Below are 18,942 nucleotides of genomic sequence, written 5' to 3'. Positions count from 1 at the left end.
AAATATTTAAATTTCATAGGGAGGCTAATTATTTTGTCCTCATCTGTATGTAGAAGGGGTTAGTTACTTTTACTTACTGCTAAAATCTTAATTCACATGACACAACTGAACTTCACGCAAAACCAGCAGGCAGGGATGAAGTCCCTTACCATGTTGGCCAATCAGAAACACTGACACTTTTGGTCCCGCCCACCTGAGAAGCAGAGGAGTTTATTGCAGTGTCGTCAGTTTAAATCAGTGTCAATTAAATGTGATGTGGACCACAGCTGCATTACCTGTTGTATTGTTAAGCCTACTGCAGCTTATTTTTAATTAAATCCACAACATGGCAGAATGTGACGGATATCACAGATTTTTGTTTTAACACCCACCCACACGCGCACCAAAGGTGAAAGGAGGAAAGTGTGATTTTTGCAGTAAATGATGTTAATGGCAAAAACAGCTTATGAATACAAATGCAGAGGTTGTTCGTGGAGTCCTCCTCCCACTATTATTTGTATATTCCAGCTGTGCGTGATGTCTTTTATGCATCCACGCTCATAGCTCCTTCAGCACGCCTCCTCTCTCCTTGAGATGCATTTTTGGATTTGAGATATCCTTTGAGATGAGCAGTGAGATCAATTTCTGGGTCAGAGGAATCCCGAGAAATAGGGGCAGAGGAGAGAAATATCAAGGAGGGAGAAAACTGAAAATGGACCTTTTTTGGAAAATTCTTGCAGGGTGAAGATTTTCAGCTCTGACTCCTCATTTTCCTGCTATTTAAAGTTTGTGGTCGACAGGCAGGAACATGAAGAACAGGTGCTGTAAAAAATAACCCGGTGTATAAGTCGACAAGTTTAACCAGCTTCAAAAGTTTCATATTGTATTCGCAAACAAAACAAAACAGTAAAAAACTCTCGGCATTAATCAAATATTCACCCAACTGCAGAGCTCTCATTACAGAACACTTGCAATCAGATGTATTTCTACCAAACACAAATGAGCAATCAGATTACATTGTTTCCACCATGGATCTGTTGTACTGAAATTATAATGGAAATCATATATTTTTCCACTTGTAGTTAACAGAGCAAAACAATCTAATTGAAAGCCCACTCTGCAAACGTGCACCGAGCTCTGCCTCCCTTTTTCCACCGACTCTCACCACGGCCATTACTCTTCTGCGATCTCGGCATTTCATTAGCGCCAGCTTTGTGACCCTGATATACCATCAAATACTTCAGCCTTACAGATAATGCAGCATTTACCCGCCTCGACAATTAATTCTTTTGACATCTGAGTACATTAATATTCATTACCCCATGCCACTTGTGACAAACCACCACCCCCACAAGCTGTAGATATGATCGTGAGATGCTGTATAGAAATATAGTTGTTGTTTTTTTTCTCCCCTCTCTTTTTTTAAGGGCATTGAAATGATTAATAGCCATTTGTCTGTGTGGTTATGACAGCTTGTTGTTTAAGGTCCCAGAGGTCTCTGTCTGTGTATAATGTGTTTACAATTTTCCCCAGGCTTGAGTGTAAGTTTAATGTCAGAGCTGTGTAGAATCCATTACAGATGAGTATCTCAGTTCAGGTGCAGTGGGAGGAGGTCAATGTCTGAGCCCTACCTTTGTTGTTTGGCCTTTTTATTTTTTATTTTTTTTATCTCAAGAAAACGTGCTTTTCCCTCTGGCGTGCAGCGCTATTTCGCGCTTTAAATTGTTTCAGTGTCGGTTGGCCAGTTTTTAGAGATCCCTTTCTTCCCTTAAATATAATGCAACGGAAGGATGTTTGCCTTGTGATGTTCAAAGCACAACATATATAAGTTTGAAGAACTTTCTGATGACTACCAGCTGCACACTTCTTTTCAGCTAGCGCAAAAAAAGTGTACAGCTGGCGAACATTAGTAGGACAACTCACGTCAGCGAGCCATCATCGATGCTTTCATCGTGTCTCAGTGTCGGGAACATGAGACTGTTCATGCACACTTTCTTTTGCATAGTACTGCAGTTCTCACTCTGGGGTCGGTGGGGGAAAACGGCTCATTGCAGAGATTAAGACCTCAGAAATCTGCAAACTTTGTGGCTTAACTGTATCAGCTTTTCAAATTATTTTTTTTCTTTTTGTTTGGTTTTATTACTGTTGCAACTTTTAGCACAGCAACATAAATGATATTTAGTTTAATCTTATTCAAGAGAAGGCGACCATTACAGAGATATCTGCAAAACTGACATCAAAGCAATCCAGATGGCTTTTCAGGAGGAAGTATTCCTTTAAGGTCTGAATGTCTTCACATCTATCAGCTTTTTCCACTAAAGGCTGTATGATTTTATAGAAAAATATTCAATCACCGTCACTGCATAGCTAACTTTCATAGTTACTGTAGCTTTGGAAATATTTCAGTCAGATTGAGTTATATTGGTTTGATATGCTGTGTAGCAGGGCTCTGCACTGGGATTGAGGAGGTAAATTAGAAGTCATCTTTTCATTTTCAAGAAAGAATGAATCACAGATGTGCCACTTCTAAATGACTTTCTACAGGGTCATTTTCTACTTCACAGAAAAAAAACACACTGACTTTGATGATGTTAGACAATGATGGACACAAACGCACAGCAAGGAAACAGGCTATTGTGGCTAAGGTGGTCTTCAACAAGCATACGTGATAAATATTACAAATGATCAAACTGCTCTTACTTCAAAAAGCAACTTTACAATAAAAAAAAGTCTTTTTTGTTTGTTTTTTGGAGCCAATTTGACCAAAAAAATGTCGGAGCCACAAAATTTATTTGGGCCTTATAATGAAGGTGATACAGCCTATTAAGTATGAATTAGCCTATCAACATCACTAATAGGTGTAAATAATTAAGATCATTAACCACATGAGACTACTCTGCAATGCGATATTTACTACTGAACTACTAATGTTGAAGGTAAAGCTCTTCTGTTTTCCTCAGCTGCACATCGCAATCGACCTTTAGGTCTGTAAAAACAATATTTTGCTTGTTCTGGAAACATCTCACCACATTACTTTTTTCTGTTGTTTGCTAATTTCTCATTGTGGTTCAAGCGTGAGAGTAAGTCAGCAGCATTAGCACACAACTCTGTCCAAACACACTGTTAAAGTCTCTGTTTTTCCTCCCTGGATTTTCTTTTTGTGGATTAGGAATCCACAGCTAGAGGGACTCAGGACCAGCCATTTATTTGTATACATCCATGTGATCCACCAGTGTTGAGGTATATCAAAACGAATAGAACGTGGGTAGCTATGGACATTTTAATTGACAAAATATGAAAACAATTGGTAAAATTTAGGTTACACGTTTTTACAGCTGGATAAACATGAGGCGTCATGTACAGAGATGATAAATAAAGTCAAGAGATTGGACTCACTGCACAGCAGTCTAGCATGTCTAAACTTTTGGATGCTAGTGTATAATACAAAAAATAAATAAATAATAACTTTTCCACAATCACACGAGCCAAAGACGGCTCCATAATCACAAGTTGTCTACTGATACAGTCTATTAAATCTTATTGTCGAATTAAAAGAACAACATAACTAATCAGTGTTTAAAGACAACCTCGTTTTATTTCAGTCCATTGTTTCATGTTGATTCCAGCTGTGTCTATTTTAAAATTCCAGATTGTTTATTTTACAGTTTAATTCTTCCTCAGTGACCATTACATTTCAGAAGACACGTTTCATTGTGACATTTCATCAACGGGGCTTTAGTGCTTCTGTCTGCTGCTTTACTCAGATAACTCGCATAACCGCCGCTGCCATGTTTGTCCTGAATGACTGACAGAAATGCTCAAGAGGAAAAATTGTGTTATGAAATAAAAGCTTAATTGCTGAGTCCTGAATGCTCAAAGCTCCCACTAAATATGAACTTCCCACAGTTCACATGAAAAGAGTAAACAGTGAATAACTATTTAATTAAAATGTAATTCTCAGCAGCAGCCAGGGGGAAAAACACATTCAGTGCATTAAATATTTAGGAATATTAGATATAACATGTTTCCTATGTTGGTCAGAGTGCGTCGACTCTTTTGTGACATAAATACACGAGAAACTTAGATTTTTAGCTCAAAGTAAAGTTACTTAGCGCATAATATAAGTATTATAAATTTAGCCATAATTTCTGAAATGCATTTAAGATTTAATAACTACTGTCCCTTCAGATGTGTGACCTCCAAAGTCATAGCTTGACTTAGCATTACATCACATCACATCCCCTCTCTTACGGTAAATGTCGATAGACTGCAGTGTGGGTTGGCTTCAGGGAAGCTCGAGTGCAAATTGCTTCTGTTAATGGTTTGACATTTGTATAGTAGCTAAGTAACTCTGCGGGGTACGAGACAGACTGCAGCCAGGTGTGAAGCTCTTAATATAACTTAAAGACTAACACATGATGTGCACCATGTGAAATATATAAGATTAAACTGCCTGTTTGTTAATGCTCTTTTATGATACTGTTTTAGGGGATACAGAAGAAAATTGTTATCCGGCTTATTTGAGGACCCTGGATATTCCACTCATCCATTTTCTTAACCACCTATCCAATTCAAAAGCCACGAGGGGGTTGGAGCTTACGCAGACTATCATGGGGCCAAACCCTAAACAGATTCACAGGATATTCCTCCTGAGAATTGACACAGTTTTCAAACATTGCTATATAACGTTTCACCTCAAGTATTCTTTAAAATGCCCGTATGTGGCTTAATAACAGGTTCATTTTTTGTGAGTCTACTATAATATGTGCATGTTTCAATGTGAGGAAAAACATTGCTGCATCTCTTTTTTTTCTTTTTTTTTTAAATTTGTAATCTTTTCCTGAAATGCTCAGTTTTAGCTGTTGTGCCCTTTTGATCTCCCTCTGCTCTCCATGAGTGCACCAACAAAATTAGGTGTTAGTTAGCTTCTACAAGGTCTACAAATGTGGTTGTAGAGCACGTGGCTGACAAAATCCTTGAGTTTATTCCAGTTTGAACTCAAATCAGACCCAGATAAAGAAGAGAATCCTGCATTCATCCTTACATTATAGATTTTACAGAGATTTCATTCAATACTATTTCTGAAATTACTTATTGTGGCCTTCAAATCTGTATTTCTTTGTGTTTATGTTGTTTAAAAAAGTATCAACTTAAATTTCATGTGACCTGGTTGAGAAGCAAAATTTAAATCAAATGTTCTTCTTCTTGTTTTTAACATGTAACATCAACGAATAATAACAAAAAAGCTAAAAGGTTCCACAATTTGTGGTTGGCCCTAAAAATTACAACTTTAACTCACCTCTGACGTTTGGAAAGGGATTCAAATTAGTGTTGGGTTGTGGCTGAGACGTAAAGTTGAGGAAATCGCTCTGTCAAATCATCTAAGGCTCTTGGAAAAAAGCTGAACTGGACTTTTCATCTCTCATCTGAGAAGCTTCAGTTCTACAACCAAATGGTGGAGAATCCCAGGCATAAAAACCTGGTATAAATAGAAGTTCAGTCACTGTCCCTCCAAGCTCCTTAGAATACCATGAGAACCCACAGACTCTGTCAAGTAACTAAAAATGATGGGCAGTGAGGAAGCTTCTTTTTTGAGGGTATCTCAAAGTAACTGCAAGTTAGAATGCAGATGTGTGAGGCAGTGATGAGGCTAACTCTGTTTGGGAAAACCACAAAACATGTCACATGGGTGCTTTAAACTTCAGGCGTCAGGGCTGTATAAGGTTCTACATATGTATAGGTCACAATGCAAAATGCACTCCAGAAATGTGCTCCTAATTTAAATACTTTGGAACGTTGGAAGAAGACATGGTTTAAGGTTGAAATTAATCCCAGAGCAGAATAGCTCAATGTGTTTCTAATTACTCTAAAAAACTTCTATTGTTACAGTTGAAGGGGAAGACTTTCATTGGGCCAATTTTATGACATAATAATAGGCAGCTTAAGGAATATTACGCTTCAGAAGACAGAGAGGGCAGGGCTCCTCGGCAGTGCTTTCAGGTGCCAAATACGTTATCCTCCACAGGGCCAATATGGGACACAGAAGATAAAACCATTTAATATATTGTACATCTGGTTCCTGTCAGGCGCTGAAAGTTGCAGTTAGTTTGTGTTTATCTTTAAACATGTTTTAAGCAGACGAATACCACAGAGACCCAGACTCTAAACACCTGGCCAAGATGACTGGATTTAGAAAGCCACCTGGCTGCAACATGATGAATATTAAGATACACAGAGTCAGCACACAATAATGTGAACCAGAAAATTTTAATTAAAAATGGAATAAGGGCAGATGCAAAGTAGAAAGCCAGAAGAAGAAGATGCAAAAAAAGCAACAGGGTGCTTTGTACCAGGAAGTGAGGTGTAATCCAGAAATTACAGTCTAGATTCATCCATTAGAAGTGCCCAAACATCTCACATCTGTTTGTAATGTATCAGAGAGGATATTACAGCAGTGGAAAGTTATGGTGCAAGTCATTTCAGCTTTGGTTAATATATTGCAAGGTAAACAGCAGGAATACTGGTGTGCACGTAACAAAGTGCCTGAGCTTGATGTTTTCTTTTTTTTTGCCAGATTACCATGTAATGATTTCCAGTTGCCCAGCACGTTGCACCAATGGAATCATCTCATGCAAATGAGCGGGCATTACATGTTTTGTCACAAAGTGTTGTTGCCTGTCAGCACTAGATAACACAAAAAGCACACTTAGGCCCTACCTCATCCCTCCCATTGCCAACCCAGGCAACACAGGGCTGATATAATCAACAGTGAGTCTATCCAGGTCCTAAAGTGATTACAAGTTGAGTGCAGCAAATCAAAAATGCCAAATAGGAAGGCTTGGAGGTTTAATGATGATTCCCAACAGAAGGGCTCCATCTACATAAAGAACAGCAACAAAGGTCTTGCGTTAGGAATAGGCAGGAAAATACAAACCTTTCCTCTCAGTGTTGTTGGGGACCTGTGAGGTGTTGATGCCCTTGGCCATCTCCTGGTTGGCGGTTTCCTTGGTGACCACTGAGCCTTTGAGCTTACTCTTCGGGGCGTCCAGGGCTTTTAGCTTCTTGGCATGTTTGGTGCCCTTGTAGTGGGCCAGGGCCTGGCTCTGTGAGAAGAACAAATAACAGGCTGTGGGAAAGTGGCTACAAAGTCTGGATGAATTATTAAAATATGAAAACTAAAAGAACACAGACTAAACATAATTAGCAGGCTCAATATCCCTTGCAGCCAATTTTAGAAAATAAGTATTAAAGCTAAATGTTTAATACACCGAGGTACCACTGGCGTTCAAAGTTATTTATGTGGTTTATGACTGACTGAATAGCTACTACCTTTCCTCCACATGTACTAGTAAAGGGAGCATTTTTGGATTAAATATTAATTTGTTGTTCCACAGCCAATGACTAGTTTATAAGGCCTGGATGTCAAATATTTTACCTATAAGAGGAATTTTGCTAAATCAGCTCATTATATCAACAATATAGTTGCTGTTGCACCTCCTGGATAGCTGCTAAAGTTGAATTTTTCTGGCTACTTCAGCTATAGCCATAAAAGTTTGCATGAAATGATCATTAAGTCTAAATATGAGGCTACTTTCTCCAAATGGGACCTGTTATGATTATTTCCAGCTCCAGATTTGTATTTGTGGAATCTACTAGAACAACTTTGCATGAGTCACAGATCAAAATGTTTTTATTTATCCTAAACGGAGCCTTGCTGCAGCCCTTTAATTCACCCTCTCTCTGAATTCAATTTCATTTCAGTTCAATTTGTTTATAAAGCACTAAATCCCAACAGTGGTCACCTCAAAGTGCTTTATATAGCAATGTAAAGACCTTACAACAATACAGAGAAATCCCCACCAATCAAACAAGCCCCTGTGAGCAAACACTTGGTGACAGGGGGAAAGAAAAACGTCAGATTAGCAGGAAGAAACAAGCTCAGGGAAGGGCAGCCATCTGCCATGAGCGGCTGGGGGTGAGGGGAGGAAGACAGGACTGAAACAAGATGTTTTAGTTCCTCTTCTCTCCCTTGGAGCCATCTTTCATTTGATTTGCTGGACTTACAAACAGAAGGTTTGAACAGCAGGTGGGTGGGGCTTCTGTGCTCACCCACACCTGTGTGCCTGATATGATCGTCCTCGGGACATCCATTTTCACTAGAGTCACAATGGGGAGGAAACCTGGGCGTTTAGATCAGCTATTTATATCTAAATCCATGCATCTACATATCTACACTATATATTTTACAACAATAATAACTTGATGTCAGTGATTAAGAAATTTTTGTGACCCATGAAGTTTAATTTATGCAGTGGCCATTTGTTTTAAAGTCTGAGCACGTAACGCCACCAAGATTCACCTTCACAACAGATTCATCAAGTCGCACAGAAGGCGGACATATGCAAAGACTTTGAGCTGCCCTTGTTTACCTCTGCGCACTTTGCCTGTGGCAGGAATGAAGGTTTTAGGACGGATCCAATTGGAATAAATAAATACGCCAAGCATGCATCCCCAGAAGACACCGGTAAGCAGTTTTATTTATGCACCGCGGTGGGGATATTTACCAAAGACTGCTGGGATAGAAAGCCCTTTCCAGGTAGTATCTCTGGATTAGCATATTGTTTCTTTCTGTCCTTTTCAGTAATTAGTGTGCAGCGGTTTGGATTATTTTTAAATGAAAGGAAAACAAGAACTCGGGATCACATAACAAAGTTCTTGTAACATGCCTTTTGGGCATTCAGTATATTACCTAAAATGGTCCGCAATATAGTGTGCAGACTGTGAACTTTGGCGAATAACATGAGAAAGTGCACTAGAGTATGTGACAAGTTAATAGGATGAGACAAGTAAAGAGGTGTCATTACACTAGGTGCATAAAGTTGCCAAGAACTCATAGTTCAGTAATTTTGTTGGCAAAGGAAATTGCTGGAGTGCTTCGAACATTCCCCCTTCATCCTAGGAACCACTTTTGGATGAAGCCTCACTTTTTCAAAGAGCGTGTGCATCTTGTTCTGGCAAGAAACCATTCATTTTAGCCCGCATTCATCACCCTCCAGGTATCAAAGACATAAGTTACCGTTTGTCATGAGACACAGCTGATATGGATGGGTGTTTAATGCAACAACAGAAATAATTCATCTTTCATTAAAGCAATGAAGTGGAAGAATTGCCTGAACTCCGAGTCTGGCACATGCATGATTAAAACTAGAATGGAAATCATTTGTTTCCCTTTCAGGTGCTCTGCGAGGGGTGAAAACACATCAAACAAACCAGCGTTGCAGGGTTTCTTTAGGATTTAGAGAGGCTGCTGGAAACCGAAAGGTCACAGTTTAAATTCCAGTGTATCCATCAACAGCCGTGAACAATTCAGCCCCCTTGTGCATCATAAGTAAACCTCAATAAAAGTGCTGGCAAAATAAAATGGAAACTCTAAGCTTTGTTTTGCCGTGACATTAGGCTGGCATGTTGCCTGATTGTTTTGTCTACATAGAGCCTGAATAAGGTTCAGAGTCACGATGGGAAAAGTTATGACGAGAACTTTTCTGTGAAAGGTGTGCAACCATATTCATGGAAAAACCACAGCAGTAAAGGGTCAAAACACAAAGACACATCACAGTACAACTACTTTAACCAGTGTTTACACATTACACACGTTTTTCTTTTCTAAATATGTATATTTAGAAAGTACTCTTCTTATTAAATCCCTTGTTGACCCTATTAAGGGCAGCTTGAATAGCTAATTCAATAGCTAACTGAAAAGCCATCGCATTGTATTTGTATAAAAGATCTTAATTTTATTTAGTTTTGGTTTATTCTCAGACCTCAAATTAGTTTCATTTCCAGTTTCATTTTTACTCCACTGTAAAATTCCCATTTAACTTTAAATGGTGCGTCTAAACTCTAAAGGCCCAATTATCTCCTTTATTTGTTAGTGCAGTCTAAAATGTCGGTCCAGGTGACCAGAAATGTGATTTAAGATAAATGTTAATGCTCTCTGCGGCTACTAGATTTGTAGCCTAAATAAGAAACCAGTTGATAATATTTTAGAAACTTTAGAACAGTTTTAAAATTCCCCTTTGTGAGGAAAACAGACAAAAACATAACCTACATCTCAAAGATACTATAAATGTTCTTTTCATTCCCTTTTTGTGTTATATTAATTCTACTTTGATTATCTGTATGTCTATGCATTTAAAGCAATTTTAAATAAATCTTGTGAAGTAACTGTTATTTCAGCTACTGCAGTTTTTCAGTCATGTATGGGACATTTAAAAAGTTCAGCTGATTCAATTAAACATTTGTACAGAAGTTGGGAAATTCAAAGGAAAATAACCAGAATCCTTATACTGGCCACTGTCTCGCTGAAGAAGATTAGTTGGTTTTGACTTCACAATTCAATTAATTTAATATCATTTAAATAAGACTGACCCATTTCTTCCATAAACAGAAAAGCTGTTTTTGGTTATTCAGAGCAGATGAAACTTTAAATTCAGGGGAAAGTTCACAATCCAACATTAATGATTAATGTAATATTCAAATAAAATTATCTCCAAAGCCCAAAACTGATGCAATGGAGAGTAAATCTATTCATTGTATTTTTTTCATATGTAGATTTCTTTTTTAATGGAGATGGAACCATCTACCACTTTTATGTGTAGTATTAAGTTTATACACCATTTTTAGCCTGCCATAAATCTTTATGATTTGCACAGTGTGTATACGAACCTTTCTAGCCAGTAGTATCATGACGGTGCACGCTATGGAACTCAGAAAGTTTGTAGTGATGTTGTTTTAGGGGATTTTAAGTTCTTATTTTGAAAAGAGCTGAGTCTCTTACACAGTGCATGCAACCAGAAACCCACCCATTCACATTCCTGTGGATGAGTTAAGACCCCAGTAAATGACTCCAAGTCACAACAAAGAAGCACCAGTCGTTGTTTTAACCCATAACAGCCAGTGTGCGGGCCTCAGTCTGATGGGGAGCAAGGGCATGTCTCACAGCAAGAAGCCGCTCCCAAGTCTGATTCATAGTGTGACTCAAATGTGTTGCGACTTATGTCAAAACCAAATGAAAATAAACACATTCTTAAAACACATTTTCATCTGGTACCAGCCTGCAGCCAACACCTGGTTGCTGTTGAGTTATTATCAGATTTCCCTCAATAAAGTTAAATCCAACTCGATGGTTCCTGTTGCTGTAGGGTAGGGTCATAAATTTTTAAAGATTAAACTGATTTGTGAATAAATGTTTAATCCAAAGTAAAATATCTGTATGACATTCTTATGTATTATTTACTGTACTACATGTACAGGTCATCAGTAACTTTAACTACTGAAGTTAAACTTTTATTTTTGTAATAAAAAATAGGTTTATGTTAATAAATTATTCTAATACATCAGTAAATTGTGTTTCACTATTGTAGCTTGTAACTATGAAGCCGTTTTTTAAGACTAAAATAATGACTTTTTCCTTAGACACCAACTCATGTCAACCTCGGCCCTCATGATGAACAAAATGTGGCTGTTATTACTGGTCTTAATCAGGCAAAGCAAGATCAATGAAAAACAATGACACCCAGGATTATTAATATATATATGAGGGAGTCTCTTTCCAGTCATTATATATGACATACGTGAAGAAACTGTCCAAAACTGTGCAGATGCTGAGCGTGCCTTAATAAAGAGTTGAGTTGTCCCAATCAAGATGTCCAACAAGCAATCCAAAACAAATCCCTTTTTTCTTCCCAACTCTTAGAACAACTCCTGAAGCTTCTTCATTTGTTTGCTAAGCGGAAGAAGCTGCTTCATGTGTTTCCTCACCAAATCCTGGGCAGCTGCAGTTCTTGATTTCACTCCCAATGGTGCTGCAGCCAACACCATGAAGAACACTAAGAGCAGGTCCAGGAAGAACAGAGCCAGCAGGCAATGATTCTCTTGAATCACTCCACACCAGCCCAGGAGCCAAAAATCAGAGTCACAGCACCAATAAATAACTCAAGGTTTATGGTGGGGGTTCTGGGGTTGTTTTTTTGTTTTTTTTGTTTTGCTTTTTTTGGTTTGAGAGATTCTTTACTCCTGATAGGGATTAACACAACCCCAGGGAGGAGACACACATCCCTTTCGTGTTGTGTCAGAAAGGACTTTGGGGGAAAAATCTCAAATGGGTTCGCTGTGGCGAACTTTGTGAATAAGGAATCGACTGAAAGTATTGATAAAGTACTGAAACGTAAAGTTGAAGTATTTTATGACGCATTGTATAAAACCACTTGAAGCCAAAGTAAGTCAGCTATTGTTTGATGAAAACAGGTGTTCACCTGTTCCACAGGTGGGTCTTGCTTTGTGTTTCTGATGTCCTTTTTCTCTGCCTGTTTCTGTCAGTGGGTGCAGTCAAGTCGAATTTGTTGTGGAAGGTTTTTAACTGAGTGATGTGACCTAAACTGAATGACAGTCTTAAAAAGAACTGCTTAAATGAGCTAAGTACTAGGAAAAGGTGCTTTAATGGTTTCTTTCTTACCTCCTTTAGCACTTTGCTTACAAAAACAATCAGCATAACTGATGAGTGGCACAAATCTAATCCTTAAATATTAATTAAAGGTGCGCTTTCTATTTAATGCCATAACTTGTTGACAGGTTTTAAATTTTCACTGGCAGACTGTTAAATCAGCAGCTGAACTGTGAACATTATGCTGCTGTAACAAAATCTCCTTCTTATCAAGGCGGTTTCTTCATTGCCTTCTCTGTCTGCTGTTGTATTACTGGCCTTTAGAATTATCATGAAATTAATTTTTACCTTAGGCCAGATGGGATAAGAATAAAATGCTCTATTGGGATAATATCATACTCTCAGTTCTTGCAGATATGATGGGTCTGATGAGTCAGGATTTTGTATGTGAGAAGAAGGATTTTAAATTAAATTCTGGTTTCAATATTAAAGACCTCTGGTACTAACTAAGCCCCCCTAGTTCTAGTACTTTTGCTGCAGTGTTTTCAGAGATTGTTTAAAACAGCCAGATAAGAAGGAATTATAATAATCTACCAAAGAAGTAACAAATACATGAAATTGTTTTTCAACATCATTCTGAAGAAGAATGTTTCTAAATTTAGGAATGTTTTACAGATGAAAGAATGCATCTTTATTTGTTTAATGTAACCACCGAAAAGAATATGCTGGTCAAAAATAACTTTAAGATTCCTCATAGTGTTGCTGTGCAATGCCAAAGTAATGCCATCCGGAGTAAGCATGTGGTTGGACACCTTTCTGAGGGTTTTAGGACAAAATAGTATAAGCACTGAAGTACTGCTTATCCTTCTCTCTTTAATACATGCCTGATAGTAGTTTAACTAACTGATCTCTGTCATCTGGCGTCACTGATAAATAGAACTGGGTATCATGTGCAAAGCAATGGAAATGTAAAAACTGTCTTTTTTCATGCATCCCTAAGAGAAGGAAAAAAAAATATTGGTCCCAACACGGAACCGTGTGGAACTCCAAGAATAACATCTGTATTCAAGGGGGAGTCCCTTGAACTAGTCAGATGGATATGACTCAAAATAGTGCAACGTGTTTCCTTTAATACTGCGTCATTTAGTCTCTGTAGGAAAATGTTGTGAATAGCACTATCGAATGCTGCATTAAGGTCTATGAGGAAAAGCAGAGAGATGAGCCCACTGTCAGTGACCACAAGAAGATCATTATTTCATTATTAGTGTTGTTTTTGTTCTGTGATGAGCTTTAAATCTAGACTGAAAGTCTTCAAATAAAGTAAGATATACTTTACTTATCACTGACTTGGGAAATTCTTTTGTTACAGCATTTAAAAAAATAAACACAACAAAAATATAACACGTAGCTTTAAGAAGTAGAATGATGTATGTCAGTAAATAATACAATGTTGCAAAAATATCTGAGTCAGGTAACAACTAGTCAGAAACCAAAATAAATATGATAAAGCAAACTAATCTGGGTTTAAATGACAAATATTAAGTGTATATAATTAGCTAAAAGAATTCAAGATTCTGTGCTCCGCTTTTAGTCGCCATTCTGTTTTCCACCTCACTATTTCCAATTATATTTCATTTGTTTTTTTATCAGCCTTCTGGAGTTTGTTCTCTCTGACTTTCTATAAGTTCAGTAGGCTTTGTATTAAAGCTCACTTTTTGTTAAGTAGTCTGCATTTGGGTCTTCATTTTGGTAAATTATAATTGCTTTCCTTTTTCCTGAAGCCACGTAATAGTATTTTTTCAGGCATTATCGCTGCTTGTTATTCAAATTACAGAAAAATATGGAAGGGGGAAAAAAGAACAGGCTTGAGATTATTAAGCAAGGTCTCCGGAGAGGAAATTATTTCTCTTTTCCACAAAATAATGCCGATACAACTAATAACACAATAATGATGAAAACACTATTAAAGTGGTGACAATTCATGTTGCCAGAGCAGTGAATTAAAATGTCACTGATAGCTCAGAGGCTGCGTTACTGATAGTTTTTTAAAACTTGTTTTGCCATTAAAGTCTTAATTAATTGTCATCATGAGCACAAGGAACATTAAGCTGAGTTTTAATTCATAAGCTGTGCAAAGGGTTTTGGTGGATTTGCAATAACTTGCAAAAAAAAAAAAAGTAAAAGCAATAAGTAGGTGTTCCAGATTTCCTGTTTTTGTCTTCTTCTGCTATGATGGGAATATTATTTTTATTCACTGACGTGATATTTAAAAAAAAAAAAAATCTACCAGTTCACTCACATCTTTTCACCAATATTATTTTTGTTGTGCACGTGCATGATACAATGTCAAATAAAAAACAGTCCAAACTGTAGAGTTGTCTTTGTCTGCATTTATTAGAGCTAGCACAGCTGCAGCTTTACATCAATCTGAGAGAGGGCAATTCAATCTCATCTCCTGCCGAACTGCTTATGGAAATATTATTACTGTTGTGTTGCACCTAAAGAGACCACAGTGTTTATTCCAACATGAGACCGACATGTTAACTTGTCATAATAATAACATCAACGCCAGGGTTTGTCAGTATGAATTTTGAAGAAAACAGTAGCTACACAGGGTGGACTGAAAAGCCTTGTCCTTCATACTCAGAAAGAAAAAGAAGATGCCATAATTTTTTAAACCCTGGGATATCACACATTTTCAGACAGCCTCTTAATGAATGCATTTATAGTGTTGCTTCGGGTTACAAAGAAAAGCGCTAAGATCAAAACACAAATACAAAGCCTGACTCATCATCACAGCTGGACATTCATGGCATGGAGTGGGTGTGAATGTTGGAGTGTTGTTTTCTGAAAGTGACAGATGATGGGCGACACAGGCTGACCATACAACACGCAGTGCAGACAGAACAACAGAGAGAGCATCCTTCTTAACCCTCTGTTATAAAATACCAAAAGCACAAACCCAAATAGACTTATTGGAACAGCCAGTGCTGAGTAAAAAATCCCAATCAGTGCCACTCACAGATTTAAAGAATGAAAATGCACTTGATTTGGGAACAGCATATTTTTGGATAGAGTCCAGTGGTGATGCTTAATTTTCTGCATCCAACTGACACATTATCAGTTAAAAATCATTTTCAGTATGCCTCATAAACCTGGGAAAAGTAGTGAAGTAATAACACGATAAAACATCAGGTTTGTTCTTTAGAATTGTGAAAGCTGTATTCTGTATACGAGATCAGGGTCGAAAAACAATCTTCTGTTTACTTAAAAGTAGGCAACACAGAATCACTGTGTTGTCTGTGAAAAACGGAGAGAAAATAGCTCCAGAAGTGGAAAATAAGAGTGACCTCCACAGCGTGACTATTTAATTATGCTTTAGGACATAAACACTAGGAAACAATGGGCTCATCAGCATTTCCTAGCCTTTTTTTTTCCATGTACTGATTTTATGGAATATGGATATACATGAACACACATCAGCACACACCTTTCTTGCAGGTTATGTCTTTGTGCTTGTTTCCTAGGTTATATATTGGCAACCTGTCCAGACAACAACCCCCCAGAACCCTGAGATAGATACACTGTTAAGAAAATAAATCAGTGGATGCGTGAATGAATGTCCAAAAATGTTTTTTCCCCTCACCAAGGCCTTCACCAGGTTAAAGAAAGGATTCCTTGTCCAGTCAAATAAATCATTCACAACCTTTACTTCAGTCAGGACCACTTTAAGAAGATTGTGGTTTCCATCATGTGGAAAGCTGGAGGTGAGGACAGCAGCACAGAACACAGCAGAGTACTGACAAAGTCACGGTTCACAGCAACAGGGTTCGGGGTTTGAATCCTGCCTGGGGCCTGTCTGTGTGGAGTTTGCATGTTCTCCCTGTGTCTCTGTGGGTACTCTGGCTTCCTCCCACAGTCCAAAGACATGCATGTGGTTAACTGGTGATTTAAAATTGCCTACAAGCAGGTGGACTGCTTGATTTCCTTGTCTCTCATTTTTTTAAGGCTTCAAGGAGGCAAGCTTGATGTATCTTTCGTATTACATACGTGAAGCTCTCATTAAAAAAAAACACCCACCCTTATTCAAATGTTGCTCAATGTTTTTATTTGACCGTTGAGACATAAAAGTTCTCAGATCATCAATTCATATGATGTTGGGGCCCAATAAGTGAATTTACTCTGGTTTCTATGTAGGTCTGTTCCTCAGTGACTCCTGCTTTTATCTGAGCTCCCAAACACAAAAAAGTCAGCCCTGGTTGCAAGGCAGGCAGGCAATGAGCGAGACAAGAACCTAATAATTATTAAAACAGGCCATCCTCAGAGCTTGACAAATAACATTTGTCGTGTGGTCAGACAGATTTGGGTAACCTAAATGGAACAAATTAATCAAAACAAGAAAGTAAATTGTACTGTGCACACAACAGCATTCGTGCACTGTGTAGTAAAACAAGGTCGTGACATCTATAAAGTGTTTATTTCTCCTTAGTGCAAATAGCAGGATTTATAGATGTGAGAACAGGGGTGTGCGTGTGCGTGTAGCTGTTCTGTAACAGCCTGCACATCATCATTTGCACATCACTGAAAAAGGTAAACAACGTGGAAGATCATCATGTGTAATGTTACTGCACTTTGGCATGACACTTCTCAGGCCAGAGGCTGCAGACTTATCAACATGTGTTCTTCAGATGGCTGCAGGAATTTAATGAAGTAAAGGAGAGCGGTTTTCATTAAGCAGCAGTGGACAACAAATACTAAAATACCAGCGATTCTCTCTTCATTACCTTATTTGATTAAACCTCCCACCCCTTTGTTCCCTCCCTTTGCACTTGGCACTAAAATCCTGCACAGGTTGGCAAAGCAATTTTCAGTGGAATTTTTTTCTGCTTATGTAAACACCATCATCATGTGAATTAATAATCAGCAGCTTCTCTGTGTGTGTTTGGCTCACATTCTTTCTTGCTTGCTCTCTCTGTATCACACACACAAAACACTAACTAATGTCACTCATGATCATTTTGGTCTCAGCCTCTCCTGACACGCTTACTGTGACGTGTACATTTGTTCCTTTGTGTTTCAAGAAAGAATATTGAGAAAGAAAACCTATTAGCTTGTAAAAGGGCTAAAACGTTAACTGGATAAAATCCACAAAAACAAAAGTCAAGGTAAATAAATGAAGGACTTATTTGAAATGCAGTCGATGTAAACTGGAAATAAAGTGCTTCTTGTGATGGAGCAGATGAGACTATCTGGTGAATCACTCGCACTTAACAAATTGCAGACTTGAGGCATGTTTATGACCCTAACTCATAAACATGACTGCAAAGTAAAGCAGAAAGATCTTAAAATCCATTAAAGCTGAGAAGGTTTTTTTCTTTTTAAGATCTCAGGCCATTAACTGGTTTTTAACTCGACTGTCTTCCGTCCTCAGAATGTTTCAGTATTGAGTATGAAGGACAGGTCGAGCTTCTCTCCCTGCATCATCTCACATTTATGATAAACGATCACTGGAGCAAATTAAAACAATTCCCTGTTGTATCCTTGAATAAAATAGAAGAAAACAGCTCCTGAGTTCATTTTCAACCCCCTCTCTCTCACAGTGCTACCTGTCCACTGACAGCTGAACACAGGCTCTATTTCTCTAATGAAGCTTTAAATTAGCAGCTGATGGATAGTAAATATATACTAAGGCAGATTTCCCCATGTAAAACATAATAATCTCATTCTGAGTAATCACCTACCCATTCAGTGTTTGAAAGGAATTGATTACTCATTTAATCATGGAGCCACCACACTGCTATTTGGGGATACAGCTGATTTAACGGCGTGCAGTGCAGCAGGAGCCGTGATTTTCCTTTTAAATTTTTTGATTACTTTGAAAATGGTATGGAAATCAGGTGCAGGAAGAAATGAAACCCATCTGCCTGTCCGTCATTTAAATTTAGCGAGCTAATAGCATTGCCATGCATTTCATTACAGCATATTAGAGCGAGCACATATAATCTAATGAAGGCAAAAATACATTCGGTTTGGAACATATGATATATATTACTGAAACTCAGTGTGATGATGACAAACATAAGGACAAGAAATCCTATCATACTGAAGCTGTTATGAGCTTTGCAGAGCGAAAGAGAGCTACACGGCATTCTGAAACTCCTCAACGTGTCGAGACACTTACGTTTTGTATCCAATCTCTCCAGATGATGTGGAAACACAAATTTAATGATTACCCGTTTTAAAAAGGGTTGTTCCTATCCATGTTTCTAATTTTGTGTTGATATTTTTTGGACCACAAAAACTTTGCATGAATCACTTTTAATCATGTACATTACTTCATCCTCTGTCCATTAAAGCTCTTTTATTTCACTTTAAAACAACTTTACTGTGACTGGCCATAATAAAGATGTTATTAAGATCCAAAAACAGAAAACAGTTAGAAACCATTACCACCACTGTAGCCGTATATAGTTAGATCCATAATTAGATATTAATGCAATTTTTGTAATTTTCCCTCTGTA

At 37.9% G+C, this 18,942-nt stretch overlaps 1 protein-coding gene across 2 annotated transcripts in view; it reads right to left on the bottom strand.

Moving 5' to 3' along the window:
* Nucleotides 1-18,942, bottom strand: part of znf385d (zinc finger protein 385D) — a 101,059-nt gene that overhangs the window by 28,346 nt on the left and 53,771 nt on the right. For both annotated transcript variants that reach the window (XM_086312330.1, XM_086312328.1), the window contains one exon: nucleotides 6,914-7,082. In XM_086312330.1, the coding sequence (XP_086168456.1) occupies nucleotides 6,914-7,082 (169 nt within the window). The remainder of the gene's footprint in view (nucleotides 1-6,913; nucleotides 7,083-18,942) is intronic.

Source organism: Aulonocara sp. 'chitande type north' Nkhata Bay, linkage group LG11, assembly GCF_057382095.1.
Source record: "Aulonocara sp. 'chitande type north' Nkhata Bay isolate Kocher_YH1m ecotype deep benthic linkage group LG11, A_spYH_male_GT1.1, whole genome shotgun sequence".
Lineage (NCBI taxonomy): Eukaryota > Metazoa > Chordata > Actinopteri > Cichliformes > Cichlidae > Aulonocara > Aulonocara sp. 'chitande type north' Nkhata Bay.
This window is presented reverse-complemented; position numbering and strand designations above follow the sequence as displayed.